Source organism: Aphelocoma coerulescens, chromosome 6 (genome assembly GCF_041296385.1).
Source record: "Aphelocoma coerulescens isolate FSJ_1873_10779 chromosome 6, UR_Acoe_1.0, whole genome shotgun sequence".
In the NCBI taxonomy this organism is placed as follows: Eukaryota; Metazoa; Chordata; class Aves; order Passeriformes; family Corvidae; genus Aphelocoma; species Aphelocoma coerulescens.
The window spans coordinates 22,526,763-22,544,590 of NC_091020.1; the positions used below are offsets into that span (position 1 = coordinate 22,526,763).

General features: G+C 52.7%; 1 protein-coding gene across 5 annotated transcripts in view; it reads left to right on the forward strand.

The window, feature by feature from the left end:
* The first annotated feature begins 290 nt into the window (after positions 1–290).
* Positions 291–17,828, forward strand: part of DNMBP (dynamin binding protein) — a 34,048-nt gene continuing 16,510 nt past the window's right edge. The window contains exons 1-5 of one of the 5 annotated variants that reach the window (XM_069019788.1): positions 320–377; positions 7,188–7,353; positions 8,737–8,915; positions 11,123–11,245; positions 11,789–13,729. In XM_069019788.1, the coding sequence (XP_068875889.1) occupies positions 8,771–8,915; positions 11,123–11,245; positions 11,789–13,729 (2,209 nt within the window). In that variant the 5' untranslated portion in view covers positions 320–377; positions 7,188–7,353; positions 8,737–8,770. Of the gene's footprint in view, positions 378–6,921; positions 7,354–8,736; positions 8,916–11,122; positions 11,246–11,788; positions 13,730–14,481; positions 17,822–17,828 lie in introns of those variants that run through there. The other 4 variants (XM_069019789.1, XM_069019790.1, XM_069019791.1 and 1 more) reach the window with 4 other exon arrangements.

A 17,828-nucleotide genomic window follows, 5' to 3' on the forward strand; every position in this document is an offset into this window, starting at 1 on the left:
ATGGCGCACGGGTGCCGTGTCCAGCCTGGAGGCCACGGGGACACTGTGTCCCGCGGTGGCCCGTCCCCGTGGGCCGCCGGGGGAAATGCCTCGCAGCCTGGGGCCGAGCGCGGCCGAACAGGGCGATGTCCCCACGTCACCCGGGGGCCCCGGGCTCCCCAGGCTGAGGGCCAGCCCCGCGGAGCAGCTCCGCCTTCCCAGCGGCACCACGCCGGGCCGGGCCGGGCCGGGCGGAGGCAGCAGGGCGGCGGGGCGGAGGCGCTGGGGGCCGGGCCGGCCGGGACCCGGGCGGCGCTGGGCGGCCACGGGCGGGCGGAGGCGGGAACGGTACCCCCAGGGCCGGAGCGGCCGCGGCGCCCGGAGCGGGCCGGGAGAAGGTAGGGACCCGCCGGAGCGGCCGGGGGGAGCAGGGCGTTCCCCGCCCGCCGCCGCCCGGTCTGGCCACTGCCCCGCCGTCCTCCCCCCGCCCCGCGGCCGCCCCGGCCTGCGCCTCCGCCGGGCCCCGGCGCGGCCCGGCCCCCGCCCCGCTGGCGCCTCCCGCGCTCCGCACCGGCCCCCGCTCGGCTGGGCGTGGGGGCTGCCGTGGGCCGGGGGCTGCCGTGTGCCGGGGGCTGCCGTGTGCCGGGGGCTGCCGTGGGCCGCGCTGGCCGGCGGCGGGGGCCCCAGGCTGGGGTGCTGCGAGCTCGGGTGGGCGCGCTCCCCTCGTGCCAGCCGCGCCAAGGCTGCGTGTGGCCCTCCAGCCCTGCGTGCCCGGCTGGGTGCGCGCTGTGTCCCATCCCACAGCACCCACGCTGCCCTGGGAGCACTTGGGTCACCTGGGCAGCGGAGAGCAGCTGTGCGGCACAGCGGGAGCCGCCCGTCTGCTCCCCTCATTGCATGTTGGGATTGTGGTCTCTTAAGCCGTGTTTGTACAGGCAGTGGTAAGTCTGGTGGTCACCGCCAGGCAGGCAGGCAGGCAGCTGATGGTAGCTGGTGTTGCCTGGACAGCTTGTTGCAGGGGAGCACCTGGCCCTGTAGAAGCAATGTGGGCGTCCCACAGTGGTTCCGCACCCGGAGTCTGTAGTTGTTGCACCGATGAGGGTGGCACAAGTGGTTGTACTCAGAGGGCAGAAGCTCCAGGCTGCAGCACTGTGCCTTTCCCGGGTGCTCTTCCCAGGGCATTCACTCTGTTCAAGGCAGCCTGAGAAGAGAAACTTAAAAGAATTCCGTGTTTGTTTTCACTCCAGCAAACGCAAATCCGTCTTGCAACACGGGCAGCCTGGCCCCGTTGCCTTGTACTTTAACAGAGGTGAACTCGAAGTGTCTCCTCCAGTGGCCGTGCCAGGGGATGAAGTCTTGGATTACTCTCAGCACAGTCTGAGAGGCAGCTGCTGCTCCTCTGCTGTCCCTTTTGCTGATCCTAAGTGGTACCTCAGCTGATCCTGTCCTTGATGCAATTTGGCCTTTGGGTTCAATCATCTCTGCTGCTGTTCCTGGTGTTTGAAATTGTCCCCCCACTTCTGGCCTTTTATCTCTCATTCTCCTTGCCGTAGTACCTAGGAAGCCTCTGGTTGTGTCATAAGCATTAACATCTGCTTTGAGGTTTGTCATGATTCCGTAACTTTCAGTTTCTTCTTTAAAGGCTCTCTTTCCCCTTGCCTCTGCCATCCTCTCCTTTGCTTCCATTGAGATTTTACCTCTTTGTCTGAAAGAGTTCATAGATAGAGAGTTTGCAGTTTTGCAGATGCTTTGCCAAATACAGCCTCTCTACCGAGCTACAAGACGTCACCATCATCCCCCTCATCTTGACTCACTCTGGCTGCGAGTCGTGCTGGGCAGTGTCTAAATGTGTCCTGCTTGTGTGTGAGGCCTCCATAGCGCCGGTAGTGCCCACGTCTCTGAGCTGGCCTCCGCTTTCTGTTCGTGAGATCCTCTGTTCTGTCAGGGCCAAAGGTTTCAGTTTTCGCTCCAGCTGCTCTGCTTAGAATTAGCAGTGACATTAAAAACTAGTATGAACATACAACAGTTTTAAAGAGCTGTTGATATGGGATGGGAGGAGCTGAGCAGTAGGGGCAGAGAGGAAAGGAGTGATTCTCAGAGCTTTACAGGGCACCACCTCTGCTAGCTGTCATGGGAGCCATGGCTGTGTGACCTCTTGGGGTTCTGAGTGCAGCTGAGGTGTCCCTGCAGTGGATGACTTCAGATGGACTTTGTGACAGTAGTGATGTGAGCTTAGGTGGGACAGCCTGAGCTGTGCTTACCTTAGCACTTCACTGCCTTAACTGATGATTTCCCCTCAACCTCCAGCAAAAGTATATTTCTAATCACGTTGCTCAACCCCACTTCTGAGTGACACAGCTTTTACTTTGTCTTATTTTTAGAACCTTTCTGTTGGGCAATAAAATTTATTGGTTCCTTCTCAGGAGCACCTAGGGACTCTGAAAGGAAGAGGTCCAGATAGCAGCAGAACCCCCGCTGGGGATTGAGGTTCTTTGGAAATGGTGGCAAGCAAAGAACAGTTTCCAAGTCAAACTCAAGTAATTTCCAGATTTCTGGATTTCCCACCCAGCAACCAAAGCATCATAATGGGCTTCTGTCCAAAAGTTATTTTGAAGAATATTGTTTAGGGTGCAAAATCAAGTGCTACAGTGTTAAGCAATGAGCCCCAGTTCAACTTGTTTTGGATATATACTCAAGGTGTAATGACTAATTTTGTAATTGTATGCTACTTACCACCAGTAGCCCAGCCACAGGTACTGCACAGTAGTGGTGGTTCTTCTCTTGGGGTTTTGTCTGTTCCTTATTCTAAGTTGTATTGTTTTAGCCTGTCTGCAAAACTGGCAAGAGACACAGCCATGCACCTTGGGGTGGGAGAAGACAGGACTTTGTAACACAGTCTGTAAGGTGAAAGCTGCCACAGCATACAGAATTTGGGAAACTCTTGTCTCTCAAACTGGTGTTCTGGCCTTTGTATGCTTGAGTCCCCACTGCCAGGGATTAAATATCCATCAGGCATCTTGCTCACGTGTTGTGGCAAGGTGTTCTGCTTTGCATTAAAAATTGATGCTGTGCTCTAGTTTCCAGATGACTTTTGTTTGCTTTCTGTCTGTCTCAGCACGAGCTCCTCTTGCTTCCTTGCCATGCCACTCTTAACCCACACAAACACCACCAGCCTGCCCTCAGCCGCGTCCTGCAGCAGAGAAGGTGAGAACACCGACAGCCAGAGCCCAGCAGGAGAGAAGCAGTGGTTTGAATGACTTGTTTGGTACATGGTAGAGCTCCTGTGCCACACAGGAGGCCGGAGCTTGCTTAAGCAGCTCTTTACTTGATAGTCCTGGTTCTTGAGGGGTTGGTGATCCAACCTCAAATGTATTCATATCAATGATTTTTGATAAATCAGGTCACATACAAAAGCTAAAGAGAAGCTATTTCTTTTTAAAGGGAGGAGATTCCTCTTCCTCCTGGGAGCCATGTGGCATTAGGAGGTGGAGTGCAGAAGAGCTCTCATGTTTCCCACTGTGTGAAGCTGAGCAGGGGGACTCTTTGGGATCTGCTGAGACAAGCAACATGTCCTAACAAGAAGCTGCAGTCATGAGCGTTTCCCTGGTGGGAGAAGGATTCTCTCCTCAGCACCATTACTTGGGGGTTTGCCCTGCTTGCTGCACAGTCCATTCTGTTGGGATTCATAGGATCAGCTCTGCATTTGCTGGAGCCGCAGTCCCTGCATTGGCACCATCTCCAGCTGGGGCCCAGGCGGCCTGGCTCAATAGGGTATTGTTTATTCCACCCAGGAATGTGCAGGCGAGCAGGGACCTCGGGGAGCTTTACACAGCAACATGTTCTGCTCTGAACAGGGAGACTGACTGCGGGTGGCCACAGCTCTGAAGGCTGGTGGGAGCAGTCAGGGTGTGCTGGTGTGTGGATAATGTCCTACCCTAGAAATGTGAATGAGGACTGTGCAGGTTGTGCAGATGCATTGGGGTATGGAGGAGGGCTGTCCAGACTTGGAGAACACGGGAAGGAACAGAGAAAAAAGGTAGAAATATCTTAGTATGTAGTTAGTAAGCTTCTGTTCCTGACACAATGGTGTGAGAAGCCAAGCGTTAACTCCTGGTTCCTCCCACTGTGTGCTGGATACTGATCCTGCAGCCTAGAGTGCAGCAAGAGCTGCAGCAGCTCTCTTGTCAAAGCCAGTCCCAGCAGCTGGAGGGTGCACTGAACTGAGGGGTGTCTCTGTCACTGGGGGTGGATTGTGTTTTCAGTGAACAGACATTGAGCTATAATGAGTGGAAGGAGGTATGAAAAGACCTAGGTGAAATGCAAGGTGTTTTTTCAATTTTTAAAAAGATCACTGACAGTATTTGTTTAATATTTTTAATACTAATTTCTCTAATAATTTTGTGTCAAGCTTGTCTTTTGTACATGTCTGGGAGTATGACCGTTCCTCGTCTACTGCTCATGCAGGTTCTGAGATTTTTTTAGAGATTGAGACATCTGGACAAGAATCTACTTGTCCCTCTTGTGCAAATCCTGCGTGCCTGTTTTGGTCTGTTTGGTGAAATGTTAGTTTTTCAGTTACAGTGCTGTCATACTGTCCGTAGTCAGTTCTAACACTGCTGCTTCATGAGTGAGAAGCTGGAATGTATTATTTAGTGGGGAAACAAGTGGGAATAGCACCTGTTAAGTTTGGTCTCCTTGCTGCTTAATTTGTGGCATCCATGCATCACTGTTTTTTATCCCATGGTCTTAGCAGTACTTTGGGATAGGAGTGGATTAGCTGCCCTCAAACCCTTTGGGTCTCCCTTTTTACTGGAGCTGTTAATACTTCTTGTAATAAGTCTAAATGCTCTCTTCACATTGCTGCCTTATCTCTTAAGTGCTTAAAATCGTTGCTTCAGTATCTTTAGTAGTCCTGCCTCCATCTAAGTGAGGGTACTTTTAGCAAGTGCCTGACAATTAGATTTGATGCTGGTGAGTCCGTTATTCAAGATTCCTTACGCTGCACAATTTCACCTGCAAAAAGAGGAGGGATAGAAGAAGTTGTCAGAGTCTGTGTGTAAATGCCTTTTCTCGGCTGCTGTGACTTGACCCAGTCTGTGCTGAAGATCTCAAAACTATGTTGTAACAGAGTTAATGGCCATCATTTCATTCTGGTCCCTCCTCTCATCAGCCCACGCTGGACCAGACACACTCCAGAGCTAATAACAAAATGGGATAAGCAGTGTTCCATGAAGGTAATGTTAGTTAGTATGTGCTGAGCATGCATGCAGGCTGGGGGCAGTGATTAATGCCCTGGGAATCCACTCTCTGCCTTACTGCACAATGCTGTTGTGTCAGGCTCAGAGCCTGGCACCAGGCAGGCTGTGGTCGGACGCCAGGAACACGTTACCTGGTTTGTGCAGGATCAGGCAGTGAGACAGAGCCTGTGTGTTCTCAGCAGGGCGAGTTCCTGCTGCGCCACAGCTTCATACTTGCACAGTGAGGTTCTCTTTGGATGCGGGTCTGCTGCTGGGCGGGGGCAGGAGTCCTGTGATCCGCAGTCCTGACCTCTGCCAACCTGAAATCCCAGAGTTTGCTCAGTTGTGGCAGAGCTCTCCCTCCTTCCCTCTGGCAGGCAGGGATCACCCATCCTTGAGGTGAGAGGGGATGGTGCTTGGCCAGCTGTCAGGAGCCGTGACTCACAGGGGATCACAGGCAGAGCCCTGCTCTCCCTGCAATCTGCTTTTACTTCTGGAGCCTCTGCGTGAGCTGTTGCTGAATGTTTGTTTTCGCCAGATCTAGGATGGATCTCAGAGAAGCTCAGGTCCACTATTAAGCCTAAAGAGTTGGACTCAGTAAGTTTCCAGTCTGGAATATGCTGGGAGGCTTCCTTCTCTAGGTGGGGGTTTGTAGAAAATGTTGGCAGGCAGCACTGCATGGAGTAAGACAAGGCCAAGGTCCTGGAAAACATAATATTTTGCGTTCAATTCATGTCATGGAGCAACCAAACTCCGCAAGACTGATTCAGTACTTGCAAATACAGGGGCATGCTGTCTAGACTCGGACGGAGTCAGGGAGTGATCTTGCTCTTCTTGGTACTGCTGAGGGAACATGAGCCTGCTGGGATTCTTTTTTTGGCACTTTCAGAAGTTGCTTCATGCTTTCTTACGAGCTGCCTCTCAGGGAATGCTTTGGACATGAATAGGTTAGTGGTTTATTATAACTGTAATTAGTATATACATGCCAGAACTATTGCAGCCCTGCCCATCCCTCTCTATCTTCTGTCTCGTTGGAAAATCTTGCACATTTTAATGAGTCCCCAGAGCTGCAGGTGTGTTAAATGAAGTGACACTCCTAGTCTCATGGGCAGGATCAGTGGGAGGGCCATATTCTCAGCCCCAGTCACTACAGCAAAGCCAGGGTTTGGGTCTGCAGCACACATACTGTAATCCTTGCATTCCTCAGCCCATTCTTACATTACACCTTTGACCGAAGAAATACAAGAGATCTCACTGTACCATCATGTGCTCCTGGAGAAACTATCCCAAGGCAGAAATTATGCCTGCAATATGTTTTCCTCTCTTTGTCCAGTGCTGCTGTGAAGTTTGAATATTCAGAGTACGGCGAGGATTCCTAGGAGCCTGAGCTCAGCTGGCAGCCTGTCTGGGGGTGGAGGGCAGCCCGGATGCCTGCAAGGGGCTGCTGCTGCCGCGCCTGTTGCTGCTGCTCCTGTTCCCATGAGAACATGCAGCAGGCGTGCCCCAGCCACCCCACCTCAAACAGCACAAGGATCCTAACTTGTCTTTAGTATTTTCAAGCTAATTGATGGATCTTCCATCTTTTTCCCTGCTCCACATGGTCATGTTTTTAATGCTGTTACTCCTTCTGCTTCAGTAGGTTTCCGCTACCCTGAACTGCAGCTCTTTGTGCTCCTGATTCACTCCAGTCCATTCATGTCTTTTTGGTGGCAGAGTGCTGTCTGCTGCTGGATATTGGGCTCTTTGTTTGTACAGCCAGCACAAAGCTGGTGACAAAGGGACAGCCTGTGTCCCAAGGAGCCCACGTGCTATGGGGAAGGCAGTGGAGAGCAATAGGATCGACAGACAGGATGGCAGAGGTGAGGGTGTCCAGGGCACAGCGTGCTGGCTGCAGCAGGGGAATGGCTGGGGGCGGGGAGAGACGTGATGAGGAAGCTGTTCCCGCTGAGTACAAACCCGCTTTGTTCCCAGGAGGTGAGTCGGACTGGATAAACAGAGTGGTCCCGTCAGCAGAAAGCCTTTCCCTGGCTGGATCCCCCACTGGCACTCTCACTGGAAGTTGGCCGCACCTCGTCAGCAGGGACATATTTCTCCTCGCTGTGTTAGCTTCTCCTCTTCCTGACTCTCCGGGGCTCAGGTGGGCTGTGTGTGACTGTATGGAGAAGAGGTGCCCTTGTGGGGCCTGCGTGTTGGTGTTTTGTTGTGTTGTCACTGTGCTCTTTCTGCCCTGAGCTGGGCAGGGAGTTTGACAAGCTGGGATGGGACGGGTGTCAGCGGCTGGGCGGCGCTCGGAGCCGGACCGCTCACTGTGCGCTTCGAGACACTTGGGGAAAGGAGGAGAATGGGTCCCACAGCAGGGAAGTTGTGTCCAAACGGACAGAGCAGGGACTGTGCTTGTGATGTGGGAGGAAAGCAGCCTGTGCCGAGGGGGCTGGTGGGGAGGACGCTGCTGTCCCAGCGTCGCAGAGGGCAAGGCCCTGAAAGCACCGCGGAGAGGTGTTGGCAGTGCTGTCCTGTGCCTGTAATTGCAGGGGGTCCGGAAGTGAAAGCAAACTGTCACCCGTCTGAGGTGCAGGTGAGGAGTAATCTTAAAGTTTCTGGTTGCTTTGGATGGAGGCACCTTTCTGTTCCCATCCTGAGGAATTTGTGAGGAGGCGAAGGAGCAGCTTAAGCTGCCTTGGTGCCGTGTATTTCCTTGATGGTGAGGCTGAAAAGCAGAAATGGTACAGAAGAGTGTTCTCAACAGCCACTTCCAGAGGAAGGGGGGATCCAGGACATAGTCGTTGATGAGTCTCCTGCCAGGAGGAATTTTAGCCTTGGCTCCTAAGCCTTGGACAGGGTCTGCACCCCTCGTCTTAGTCTGACTTCTGACAAGAACCATGGTGAGGCCCCCCAGGGGACGACTAAGCCAGGTACCTAGCCAGGTACCTAAAGGCAGAAAGGGTATTTCCAGTCTGACCCAAGAATGAGGATGGTGGTGTGAGCTTGCCTGAGTGGACTTTGTGTCTCTTTTCTTGCTGGGCCAGAACTGTGATGCCGGTTCAGCATGCAGTTCCTGTGACCCTGAGTGGTGGCATGGGGAGGGGTATGCCCATGCCCATCCTGCCAGAGAATGTGTGGTGGGACATGCAAGTGGGTGTTGCTGGCTGCCTACTGGGCCCTGGCAGGCTGAGCCCTGCTCTGTATGTCAGGGAAATGCTGTGCTTCCTCCCCTCCTCTTGCTTCCTTCCTGATGGGAATTCACTTCCAAATTTCTTGCTGCTTCTCCCCCCACTTGCAGCACAATCACATGTCCCTACAGAGATAGCCAGAGGGGCCAGACAAGGCAGGTTAGACCATGGGGGCTGCATTGCTGCAGCCCCTTGGCTCCTGCGGCACGTGTCAAGGGGTGGCAGGGAGCTCAGGACAGGACCTCCTCACACTGTTTCTGCTTCTGTGCTCAGGAAGGGTTTTACTTCCTGAGCCTATGTGTGATAATTTCAGGTGTTTCTGGCTGCTGACAAACTTCTCACTGTCTCAGCCTTAGGCACTGACCCACCTTCAGACCCTGCACAATGGAGGCTGGCTCCGTGGTACGGGCAGTCTTTGATTTCTGTCCCAGCGTCTCTGAAGAGCTGCCCCTCTTCGTGGGAGATGTCATCGAGGTGTTGGCTGTGGTGGATGAGTTCTGGCTCCTCGGCAAGAAGGAAGGTGTCACAGGTAAGAGCTGGAAATGCCTGCACCTGGGTCCATAGAAGTGCCAGCTAAATGTCCACTCCATGAGCACATCTTCCCTTGGTGGGGAAGGACCTGATTTGATTTACTAATTCTTTCAGGGGACTTTGATTGGAACTGAGAGTGTAGGTTGCCACTGGTCTCCTGCCAGCTTTGTGTCAATTATTCAGACAGCTTGTGTGTTGTTTTTTGAGAGAGATTAGTAGAGGGTCAGTTCTCAAGGAGATGGGAGCTTCACAGTACTGGTTGTTCCATTCTCTGTGGAGAGACTATCCATTTCCTGGCTAGTTTATGTGCTGGCCTGCTGTGGCAGTGGAAGGGGAGAGAGGAAACAGATGCACTGAGAGTGAAAATGCATCCACTCTGGAAACCAGTCCAAGTGACCTTGTCAGTGGGAGATAGAGCAACAGTGACCATGTGTCCCCCCAAGCCCTCTGACTCAGCCCCACTTCCTCCTTTCTGCTTCAAAGCGTCTTCCTGCACAAATTGTCATCAATATCTAGGTGTCTGAAGGGGTATGCAAGTCTCTTAAACTTTTAGGGGGGTGTGAGAAACTTCTAAAACAGCAGAATGCTCTTAGTGAAACACTAAGAGTCTCACAGTCTCTGTTTAGGCAGCTCTTTCTCATCTTAATCCTGATGTTAAGAAGATGTGTGAGCTCTTGGGGAGATGAAAGCCAGGCCACTTCAAAGCATAAGCCTGCCTCTGTCTTCAGCATGAGGGTGGGACTGATTTCATCCCTGGCTGTAGGGATGGGGCTGCTATTGTAGCAGCAGTCTGGTGTCTCCTAACAGCCACAAGCTGTCTACTGTCTGAAACAAAGGTGGACAGGAGCACTTCCCTCCTGTGCTCCATGTAGCTGATAAGTGACATTGAATGAGCATGTGCCTGATCCTGTTGCTGCTGCTGAAGTCACTGAGCAAGAATTATGTGTGCAGTTTTCAACAGAGTTTTGTCTCCCAGCATAACTGGTGAGGTTGTTCTATTGAAGATGAAGCTATTAAGAAATAACAAACAGATGTATGTCATAGCTCAAAGATAAAGAAACATGCTGAAGTCAAAGTGAATGTTTTTTAATGACCTTTAATTCAAAATCCAGTTGCATTCCTGCTCTCCCTTAGGACAGCTGTTGTAGTTTTCTGCCCAGCTTTCTCAGTTAAAGTTGTAGGGAATTGAAAAAGCACTTTAGAATAGAAGCTGTGGAGGTGTTGCAGCCTAGTACTCATTACTCTGCGGAACAATTACTGTAATTAACTCCATGTACAGTAATTCCTTTCTTACAGCATTATGTTGTTTCCATGTACAGAGCAGGAAGCTAAGATAAGGAAAAAGAGAGCTGATTAAAACTGTAAAGGAGTATAGCAATGCCAAACAACCTAAACACAGTGCAGAGCTCTGGGTGTCTAGAATATGGTGTTTCCACGTTTTATTAGAAAATATTGGGTCATCCAGAGGCAATGCTGGATGTGGTACTAGCCCATACTTCACCATATCCCCTTGCCGCAAATTATGTAGGAAAGACATTTTTAGCGGCCTTTGCATGCCCTATGCTCCCAGGACTGAAAATAGTATCTGGCTGGTATCATGTGGTGGCCAACAAGTGTGCCATGGTGAAACAGGTACACAGAGTGACAAAGTGGGGAAGGTCCCTGGAGTCCCAGCAGTGCTGAAGCTGTGACAGAGCCTGTGACTCACAAGTGAGGCCATCCCGAGTGTGGCAGCCTGAATTCTGTGCTGAGACTGCACAGGGGCCAAGCCCTATGGTAGACAGAGCACTAGGTGGCTATGCCCAGTCAGAAGACACTGGTCTCATGGTCCAGCACTACTGGATCTCTTAGTCCTCACCATGGATCTGAGTTGGGAAGGAAACGATAAGGGCAGAGAAAACCTAGTATGTCTGTTCCTGGAAGCTCCATGCTGATGGCACAGTCCCAGTAATGCACACAGCCTGTGGTTGCCTGGAGTGAGCCAAGGGCTCAAAGCTTTTTGTTCTCTGTTAGTTCTTAAGTACTTTAAACCCCAGGAATTCCTGACTCCCAAACTCGTTCTTCTTCCACAGGCTATTGAGGCACCCAGGGTAACTGGGTATTTTCCTTTAGCAAGAGATGAATAATTGCAAAATCAGGAAGGAGGGTGGACATGGTGGTGGGTCACAGGAAAGACTCATTGCTGACAACTTGTTCTCCTTTTAGGGCAGTTTCCTAGCAGCTTTGTTGAACCTGTGGATATTCCCCCTTTGAAGCAGGGAGAAAAACTGTTTGTTTGTACCAATGACTTCACATCTCAAGAGCCAGGGAGCTTGTCATTGCAGAGAGGTAATCTCCATTCCCCACCTTTGCTTTGCACCTCAAAAGCCTCACTTGTCCTTCCTGCTGGAGGAACCTAGTCACAGCATCCTGCCTAGAGGGACAGAAGAAAGAGGTGAATCTTCTAATACCTCGTGACATGGATCATGTCAAATCCACCATGGTCCTCTGGGCTTCTGCCACTTTGATACCAGTTTCTCATGATCGGTCATTACTCATGAAATTCCAAAAATTGGTGTCACCTGATCATAGTAAATTTACTTTTAACTGGCCTCCAATCCCCAAATCTTAGACTTGCATTTGGGGGAGAATGAAAGCTTTGATGCACCTGCACGGCTTTGCAGCCAAACTGTATATCTTAGATGTACAAGAGGCTGCTGATACTTCATGCTTTAACCCCATCCTGTGCTTGTGTGCATTCCCAGCATGTACTGTGCTCTGACAGAGTGCCAGTCCTCACCCACAGCCAGGAGGGAACACGGGGAGGCAGGAATAAGAGGTGGGAAGGAATAATGGGAGCAGTTTTGAACTGGTGTGTCTCATTCTCTGCAGGAGACTTGGTGATCCTGGGGGGGTCCCTGGCCTCCAGCTGGCTCCAGGGCCGAAGCAGCTGGGGTTCCAAGGGCTTTTTCCCCTCATCATGTGTGAGGGAGCTGTGCCTTTCAGTTCGGAGACGTCAGCTGTCCCAGAGCACTCTCCTGGAGGTGCCTGCCTACTCACTGGGCCAAGCCCGGGCCCTGATGGACCTGTCTGCTCAGCTGGAGGAGGAACTGGACTTCAGGGAAGGGGATGTGATCAACATTGTTGGTGTCCCAGAGCCTGGCTGGTTTGAGGGTGAGCTCAGAGGCTGCAGGGGCATCTTCCCAGAGGGTTTTGTGGAGCTGCTTACTCCTCTGCGAGCACCAGGAACCTCAGTGGATCCAGAGCCCACAGGGACTTGTGACACTAATGGGACAGTAGACATGCCCCCCAAAGATGACAACGAGCCAGGGAGTACTTATGGTGTTGCCCTCTATCAGTTCCAAGCCCTGGAGTCCCAGGAACTGGATTTTGATGTGGGTGACAGAATTCGGATTGTAGGCATTCTGGAGGATGGCTGGCTGGAGGGGGAGCTGAGAGGAAAACGTGGCATCTTTCCACACAGATTTGTGAGGCTGGAAGCCTCTGAGGCTTGCAGGGAAAAGGTGGGTACTGGGGGTCTGCAAGGTGGAGGCAGTTGTGGATTGACCCTCCATCAAGATCCAGAAAGCACTTGCTCTGAATCTCCTCCTTTGCCAGGGAAAGATAGCAGGGAAAAGGAGGATGGCTTGGCTGCATACCCTGAGCCTGCCACCATTTTGTCTCACAAGGCAGGGAGGTCAGAGGGTCCTCTTGGCACTGACTTGAGACAGCACCAGGCCTCTCCCAGCACAGGACCCCAAGAGCCACATCCAAAAGGCACAGGGGGCTCAATCCCCTCTAACCACACGAAGACAGTCAATGGCATTCTCTCCTCTGCTCAGCTGCCTCCCCCGCAGGGCAACAGGCCTGGCCAAGCAGGTGAACTGGAGCCTGGGGGGACCCTTTCAGCCTCCCCAGGAAACTCAGAAACTCACCCCCTCCCTCAGCACGATGGAGACAGCCCCATTGTGCCCTTGCAGGCTCCCCACTTCCCCCAAAATCCTTGCAGGAACCAGGCGATTTCATCTCCTAACAGCTGGGCAGAATCTCAGCCCCAGGAGAGCCAGAGCAGCACCCAGGACCTAGACAACTGGATGGACAGTAAACAGGAGAAGTCCAAGCCCTGTTCCAGCTTAGGAACTGCTCAAGTGGTCCTGGACACACGGGCTGGGAGCTGGAGGGAGTGCTGCCCTCTTGCAGTGCAGGGGGATGGCTGCGTGGACCTGGACTCCAAACTGACAGAGCAGCTGGCCCAGTTTGAGAAGAGTCTGTCAAGTACTGGTGCGGAGCAGGACAAGGTCTCCCGTCACTTCTCTATCTTGGACTACAGCTCTGAGAAAGACATTGTCCGTGGCTCTCCTGAAGCTGTGTCCCACTCCAGGCAGGCAGAGAGGAGAAGGGCCCTGAGGCCACCCCCTCCTCGGCCCAGCAGCCTCGCGACAACCGCTGTGCACGTGCAGGGTGGCCAAGTGCCCAAAGGCAGGTCCCTGTCCTTCTCGGTCAAACCCTCCCGGCCTGCACCCCGGCCTCCATCCAGCAGCCAGAGGAAAAATGTGGTCCCTGCACAGCTTCAGCCCAGCACCCCAGAGCAGCGGGTGGAGGAGGGACGTGAGGACTTGACACAGGCAGGATCAGCCTCCTCCAGCTCCATCCTGCTGACTAGAATTGGAGAGGTGGAGCGAGATCTGGAGGCGTACAGCAAGACCCGTGCCGAGCTAAGCCTGATGCTGGAGGAGCAGCAGGATGAGCTGGTGAGAGCAGAGACCATGGAAAACCTTGATTTCTGTGACTCCAACATTGAGAGCCTCAGCATGGAGCTGCAGGAGTTGAGAGGTGAGTCTGCAGCAGCATGGGATGGGGGATGCTTCAGGAGCACAGGTGCCTCTGCTGTTTTACAGACACTGTTGAAGGCAGTCTTTTATACCCTACTTTAATTCCTGATTTTGGTCATTTTGTAAGCACTGTTGCAGTACAAATCATCATGATTTTGCCTTGGAAAATCACAGTGTCTTTCTCTAGATGTCCCTTTGTCCTGGTCTTCCCCACCCCCTTTTCCTTCCAACTCTCCCATCTTGCCATCTCCTCTTCCAGCCCCACCATACATCCAGAGCCTTCATCTCATCCACTCCCAGTACGCCTGTGATGGAAAGCAAAACCACAGCTGCTGCAGTTCCAACCTCCCTGCCTCATCCCCTCTTATCTGTAGTGGAGTGAGCAGCAACTTCAGGGTGGCTTTGCTGGTGGTCCTGCAGTTGAGATTTGAGTAGTTGTCTGTGCTGTGACTGCCCTCAACCTGTCAGGGCACTGGGTTTCCTGTGGTTTCTGCTCTGGTGCTGATACAGGGGATTTTTCACTCAGAAGAGAAGGGGTACATAGAAGGGGACTGAACCTGGCCTGGGAGTGGGATGGATTAGTGGGCAAAAAGTAAAGCCTGCCCCTGTGTTCCTGCCATCCGTGGAGTCCTGGACAAGAAAACGGCACTGTTCTGTTGGTAATAGCAACAAAGAGTTTTCAATTGTGGCATATCTGTAGCTGAAAATGTGACTTTTGTTCTTGCACTCCAGAAAAAAATTACTCAGGAAAGAGGAATTTGCCATTATTATATCAGCACATTTGTTCTCTGAAACCTGAAGGTGCCATGTAAAGATCAGTGCTGTTAATTACATTCACTTGATATTACAGTAGACAAATGGAAAGATGGGACCACATACATCTTCTCCCACAGTCCCTTCCCAGGCTTCTCCCAGGAGCTCTGACACTGCAGTTCTGTTACCAAAACCCACGACATGCAGGAAATGTGGGCACTGCATGCAGGAGGTGGAGTGAAATGCCAACTCCTGCCTGGGAATTACTCACTCTGAATTCACTGCCTCCATCCTCCCACTGCTTAATCAGCGCTGGGGAGCCCAGGCACTTTGCTGCACGATCATGTCTGAGGCAGAGCACATGGGAACGAAGGCTGATAGAGTGCACCAGGAAAATAGGGTGACAAACAACCTGCATGTCAGTGGTATGCGAGAGGCATGCTTGGAAGGAGGCCTAAAGGATTTGAAGCTAGGTGAAATAACTTGAAGGTAGGAAGCAGAAAATCTAGGCTGAATCTCAAGGGAAATTTTCTGAAGGGATGGGTCTTGCTGGGAAATGTCTCCTACTGTCCCAGTGCTTCCTGGCAGAGGACCGATCCTGTGGAACCTGTCCCCTGTTGGCTTCTGGAAGTGGAAGCTTTAGGCAAGAACTAATGCACTAACTTGAGGCATCCTCAAGTTAGTAAGCTTCCAGTAGTCCTAGGAGATTTTTCTCCAGTTCAAGAGACCTCTCTAGCCCTGTGATAAAGACGTCTCCTACCCAAGCTCTGTCATGTCCCTCCTGACACATCTGAATGTGGCCAGAGAGCATGTCTTGCTAGCCCAGTTCTAGTGCAGCAGGCCAGAACAGTAACTTGGTGTTGCATCAGCTCAGCAAAATGTGTTTGGGCCATGCCTGAGGCGTGACCTCTGCGTTACCACTGTTAGGGGAACATGGAGACACATCGAAGGCAGAAAAGCTCTCACTAAGCTTTGACCAGCAACCAAAGCAGGGCAGGCATAGTCTTGAGGGAATCCAGCCCCTCAGTGTATCTTTTGGGGAGCCAAAGGAAGAGTAGAAAATATATGGTTTTCTACCATAAATCTTTAAAATCATCAGGTTGCTTTTTTGGAGTGTCTTGAGCACACTGGGGTGTTGCTGATCACCAGGCTGGGGCAGGATTAGCGTTTGCCCTCCTGCAGTTGGAGCAGGAGAATTGGTTTTATTTTTGTCTTCTACCAGCTGAGAGCATGGGCTCTGCATTCCTAACAAGTGTTGCAAGAACCTGAGACATGGATGACATCCACAGACTCTCACGCTCTCTGTCAAGGGCATGTTGTGGTTGTCTCTTGGTTTCTTATAGGAGCTCTCTGTTTAGCATGGAAAATTGGGAATATGTTGTGCCCTGCAGTGAGAGTGCATATTTCTATAGCCTCCTGGAAACTTATTTTGTGTGTTGGCACTGGACTCCGTAACCCAGGTAATCCCTTCAAGCCTGTTCCTGTCAGCGGGTGGACCAGCTGTTCCCGCTAGAGCAGGGAACCAGGCATCTGTGGCTGCATGGCACTGTGTAGGCACTGCTCTGTCTTGCAGGGAGCAGCTCCTCTCCTGATCTTCCCATGACTGTGGATGAGGGCTGGGAAGGGAATGGGCTCAGCATCAGGGTTGAGCCAGGGGCAGCCTGAAGGCCTCAATTTGCCCCAGCGAGGTGTGGAGCAGAGCCCAGCCTCTTCTAGACCACGTTGTTGCCTTCATGCTATCAGGGATGGGAAGGCAGTGGAAGAAGATCTGGTATCCCACCTCTGGTTTGTGGCTTCCTGCAGTCTCACACACGCTCTGTTTCCCTTCCCTGAGGACACTGGTCTCGGGGCAGGGCCTCTGCATGCTCCAGTGCCCTCCTCTTCCCCTGCCTCAGAGCTGCCTGCAGAGAGCCTTTGGCAAAGCCGTGGAGCCGGTTTGGGCAGTGAGAGCCTGCCCAGCCTGGCTCCCCTCCTCGCTCCGGGCTGGTTACTGATTACTTTGGGCAGCAGGTGGAGGAGGCCGGGGCTGGCAGTGATTGGGCCCGTGCCTTTGCTGGCTGGTTTCAGGAAGCAGCACCTGCGTTTCACTTGGGACAGGAGTGCTGGAGCAGAGTGGAGAACTGGCGTCAGCCCGGGGCAGGGCTCAGAGAGCAGAGAGTGAGGGGAGTGGGCCCCTGTGCCACACCCCACAGGACTGTGCACACCTATCCTTAGAGGAAACACTGCATGGAGGATCCGAGACAACCGCAGCTCCTCAGCTGGGAATATGAGGACTGTTGTGCTGTACGGAGAGAGGACGTGGCTGGCTGCAACGACAGACCCAGGGTGACGAGGAGGCAGTACCCGGGCAGCCGAGGAGCAGACAGCGGCTGGGACGGTTCCAGGAGACAGGAGGGCATCTCCGTGGACCAACAGAGCAGGAATGGAGACTGTGGAGGTTTTTGGAAGGGAGAGATGCAGTACATGGACTGCAGGAAAGCAGATGATGTTTGGGAAGGCAAAAGACAGGATATAGAGGGCAGAAACTACAGGTTGTATGAGAGGGAGGGTGTTCAAAACAGAAACTGCAGTTCTGAGATAAGAGAAGGGCAGAACCGAGAGGACAGAGTACCTGGGCAGTACAGGGAGAGGGGAAGGCAGTATGGAGAGGACAGGGGTCTTGGAGACTGTAGGAAGGAGGGAAGGTGGTATCAGGACTACAGAGATCCTACGGACTACAGTGAAGATGAAAGATATTCTAGGAAGAAGGAACTGTGGCACAGGCAAGAGAGGGACTCTGGGGAGTATAGGGAGAGGAGAAGGCAGTATAGAGAGGATGGAGGCAATCTAGTATATAGGGAAGGGGAAAGGGGGTATAGAGATGATGGAGGCCCTAGGGCATATAGAGAGCAGGAAAGGCCACATGTAGGTACCAGGGACCAAGTAGACCAAGAAGACACTGAGCAACAGAGGAGACCCAAAGGCCATGTCATGGACCACAGCAGTCCAGGCAGAGGTTGTGAAGTTCCTGCATTTGCAGTCAGGTCCTCAGGAGATGGTGGCATGAACCTGGGGTCAGGTACCTGCTACACACAGTTCAAGACATGCGTTGTTGACTACGACAGCTATGGGGAGCTGGAAGGAGAAGCCCCAGGGCCTGGGATGCCAGCCAAGAGCAGCAGTGGAGCAGAGTGCTCGAGGGTACGCACGGGCCGGCCGGACTGGAGCCAGCTCTGGGAGCAGGAGGCTGAGGAAGCAAACAGGGTGGGCTCTGTGCTGCAGCGGAACAGCTTCTACAGACGGACGGCTCCCAGTGCCCTGCGGCACTCAGAGTTTGTGCAGACCAGGAAGAAAAAGCAAGGTACACA